Source organism: Drosophila grimshawi, unplaced genomic scaffold (genome assembly GCF_018153295.1).
Source record: "Drosophila grimshawi isolate 15287-2541.00 unplaced genomic scaffold, ASM1815329v1 contig_848, whole genome shotgun sequence".
NCBI classification, from domain to species: Eukaryota; Metazoa; Arthropoda; class Insecta; order Diptera; family Drosophilidae; genus Drosophila; species Drosophila grimshawi.
Genome location: NW_025063692.1, coordinates 6,989,491 through 6,992,200, shown reverse-complemented (window position 1 = coordinate 6,992,200; position 2,710 = coordinate 6,989,491). Strand labels below are relative to the sequence as shown.

At 42.9% G+C, this 2,710-nt stretch overlaps 1 protein-coding gene across 1 annotated transcript; it reads left to right on the top strand.

The window, feature by feature from the left end:
* Positions 1-1,223: 1,223 nt before the first annotated feature.
* LOC6566128 (achaete-scute complex protein T3) lies at positions 1,224-2,220 on the top strand. Its single transcript, XM_001992160.2, has one exon. The coding sequence runs from the start codon at positions 1,286-1,288 to the stop codon at positions 2,138-2,140; it is 855 nt and encodes a 284-aa protein (XP_001992196.1). The 5' UTR covers positions 1,224-1,285; the 3' UTR covers positions 2,141-2,220.
* Positions 2,221-2,710: the final 490 nt, after the last annotated feature.

The window sequence follows — 2,710 nt, the reverse complement described above, 5'->3', positions numbered from 1 at the left end:
ATAAACTGAGAGCCAGACACTGGGGGCTGTCAAGTTTGTCAAGTTGCAGCTTCGTGACAAAGCTTCAAGCAAATGAGCTGCAATGCAAGAAGGGAGCGCACACCTCCCTCCCCCTGTTCGCTCCCCCGCTCACCCACTCTCTCCGTCAGGCCGTGTCTGCACTTGATATGCATGAGGCAGCACACACTTGTGGGATTTGTTGTTGTTGTCGTTGTTGCTGTTGCTTTATGTTAATCAGACTCGGATCGGAAGCACGTGTCAAATGCGGCAATGCGGCAAATGCTTAATGCAAAAGAACAGTTGCGTCGTTTGCTGCTGTTGCTGTTACTGCCCCAAGGCCAACAGATTGCACAGATCCCAGGCCTTGAGCAGTGTCAAGTGGAGGGCAATGAAGAAGCTAGTGTAGCTCACATGATGGATTACATTCAGATGCATACAGACAGACAGATATATATTTATATCTATATAGAGTGCGCAATTTTAGTTTTTTTTTTTAACATATATTACTATTATTATTTTGAATGCTCAACAAAAAATGAAAGCAAGTTCTCTTCTATATATATATATATATATATATATATATATATGTATATATATTATTTATTTTCATTTCATTTTTTTGTTTTTTTTTTACATGCATTTTTGTGACAAGGATCAGCAGTTAGGAGCAGTGCATTGTGCATAAGATTTAAGTCTCGATTTCGACGTAGTTTTTCCCAAACACAAAAATATAAAGAAAATTGTGTGAGAGAGAGAAGATATGAGAAGAAAACAAGAGAAGAAAAGACAAGAACGTAGCATTGTGACACTGACAAAAAGCAAAGATGCTCGGGACAAGTTGAATGGATCGAGTGAGAGGCAAGAGAGGGTGAGTGTGAGTGAGAGAAAGAGAGAGAGAGAGAGAGGGAGAATACGAGTACAAGCACCCACATTTGGCACAAGAGCGAGAGTGAGCCGCAACCCCTATATAACCCATAACCCCTAATTTCGTTGCGCTCTCTACCCGGAGTGAGAGACAGAGAGAGAGAGAGAGAGAGTGCGGATCACTTGTGCAGGCAGAATCTGAAGCTGAGACTGAGCCTGAGCCTGAGGCAGGTAGCGATCCGCCGCCACCACCACCAACATCAGGCAGCAGCAGCGCTGTCAACGTCGGCAGAGCCTTCGGGCAAAGGGTACTTAAGGGCGAGTGCGCAGGACGAGGTTTATCATTGCGGAATTTGATTCCACACAGTCAACACAACATATTCTCGCAGCCTACAGAGCTAACCAGGATTATTCATTCATCATGACGAGTATCTGCAGCAGCTATCAGCATTTTCAGCTGACCAACGGCAACATTATGTTGCTGCATCAGCAGCAACAACAACTGCAGCAACAGCTACTACTCCAGCAACAGCAGCAACATCAGCTGATTGCGCCCAAACAGCCGCTGGGCAATAGCCAATTGCAGAATATGCAACAGACGACAAATGCCACAACGAGATCTGCATCGGGATCAGGAGTGGGACCCATGCTGGCCAAAAAGAAATACAACAATTATTCGAATATGCCATATGGTGGCGCCGAGCAGATGCCATCGGTGGCACGTCGCAACGCACGGGAGCGCAATCGTGTCAAGCAAGTAAACAATGGATTTGTGAATCTGCGCCAGCATTTACCCCAGACGGTCATCAACTCACTGTCGAATGGCGGCCGAGGAGCCAGCAAGAAACTTTCCAAGGTGGACACGCTGCGCATCGCAGTTGAATATATCCGTGGACTGCAGGACATGCTCGGCGATGATGGCCAGCCGAGGGCACAGCTGCTCTTCAGCAGCAGCTCGACAACGGATGAGTGCAGCAACGATAGCTACAACGATGACTACAACGACAGTCTGGACAGTCCTCCAACTGCTTCGGCTGGTGCTCCATATCATCATCATCATTCGTATCACTCTGCGTCGCCAACACCCTCGTATAGCGATGCCTCCGATCTGTCTGCCAGCTATGTGAAGCAGGAGCTGCCCGATCAGGAGCAACAGCAGCAGCAGCAACAACAGGAGCAGCAACAGTTCAAATTTGAGTCCTTTGACAGCTTCAGCGATGAACAGCCCGACGATGAGGAGCTGCTCGATTACATCTCCTCGTGGCAGGAACAGTGAGTGAGAAAGAGCTTCATCATCACAGGTCCTAGTGATCCTACTCCAGCCAAACCAAACACACAAATCCTGTACAAATTGTAAATATGGAAAACTGTTGCCTTAGTGAAAACACAACACAACAACAACAAACTACAAAAACAACAAAACAAAACAAGTCCCAGATTCTATAAGTTTCCTAGCCTTTAAGCAACAAAAAACTTTTTTTTTCATAGTTTAAGCATGGAAGACAATGATTTAAAACATAAACTAAATATTTTTTTCATAATTTTAAGTATTTGTTATAAGCATGGAAGACACTAAGCTAGCTCATAAGTATTATTATTATTATTATTGAATTGCAATAATAAAAACAAAATATTAAAACACAATTCTTAACCGAAATTAAAACTATATCTTTTCATTGAAACAACAACAATTCTTAAATATTTCAGCTTAATTTCAGATACCTAATCAACATAATTATCTCTATAAATAAAATTCTTGATCTTTCATTAGATTATCAGTATATAACAGAACATAACAATAATACGATTTTTACAATTTCTCCATTCAATTGAATAAGAAGTTTAA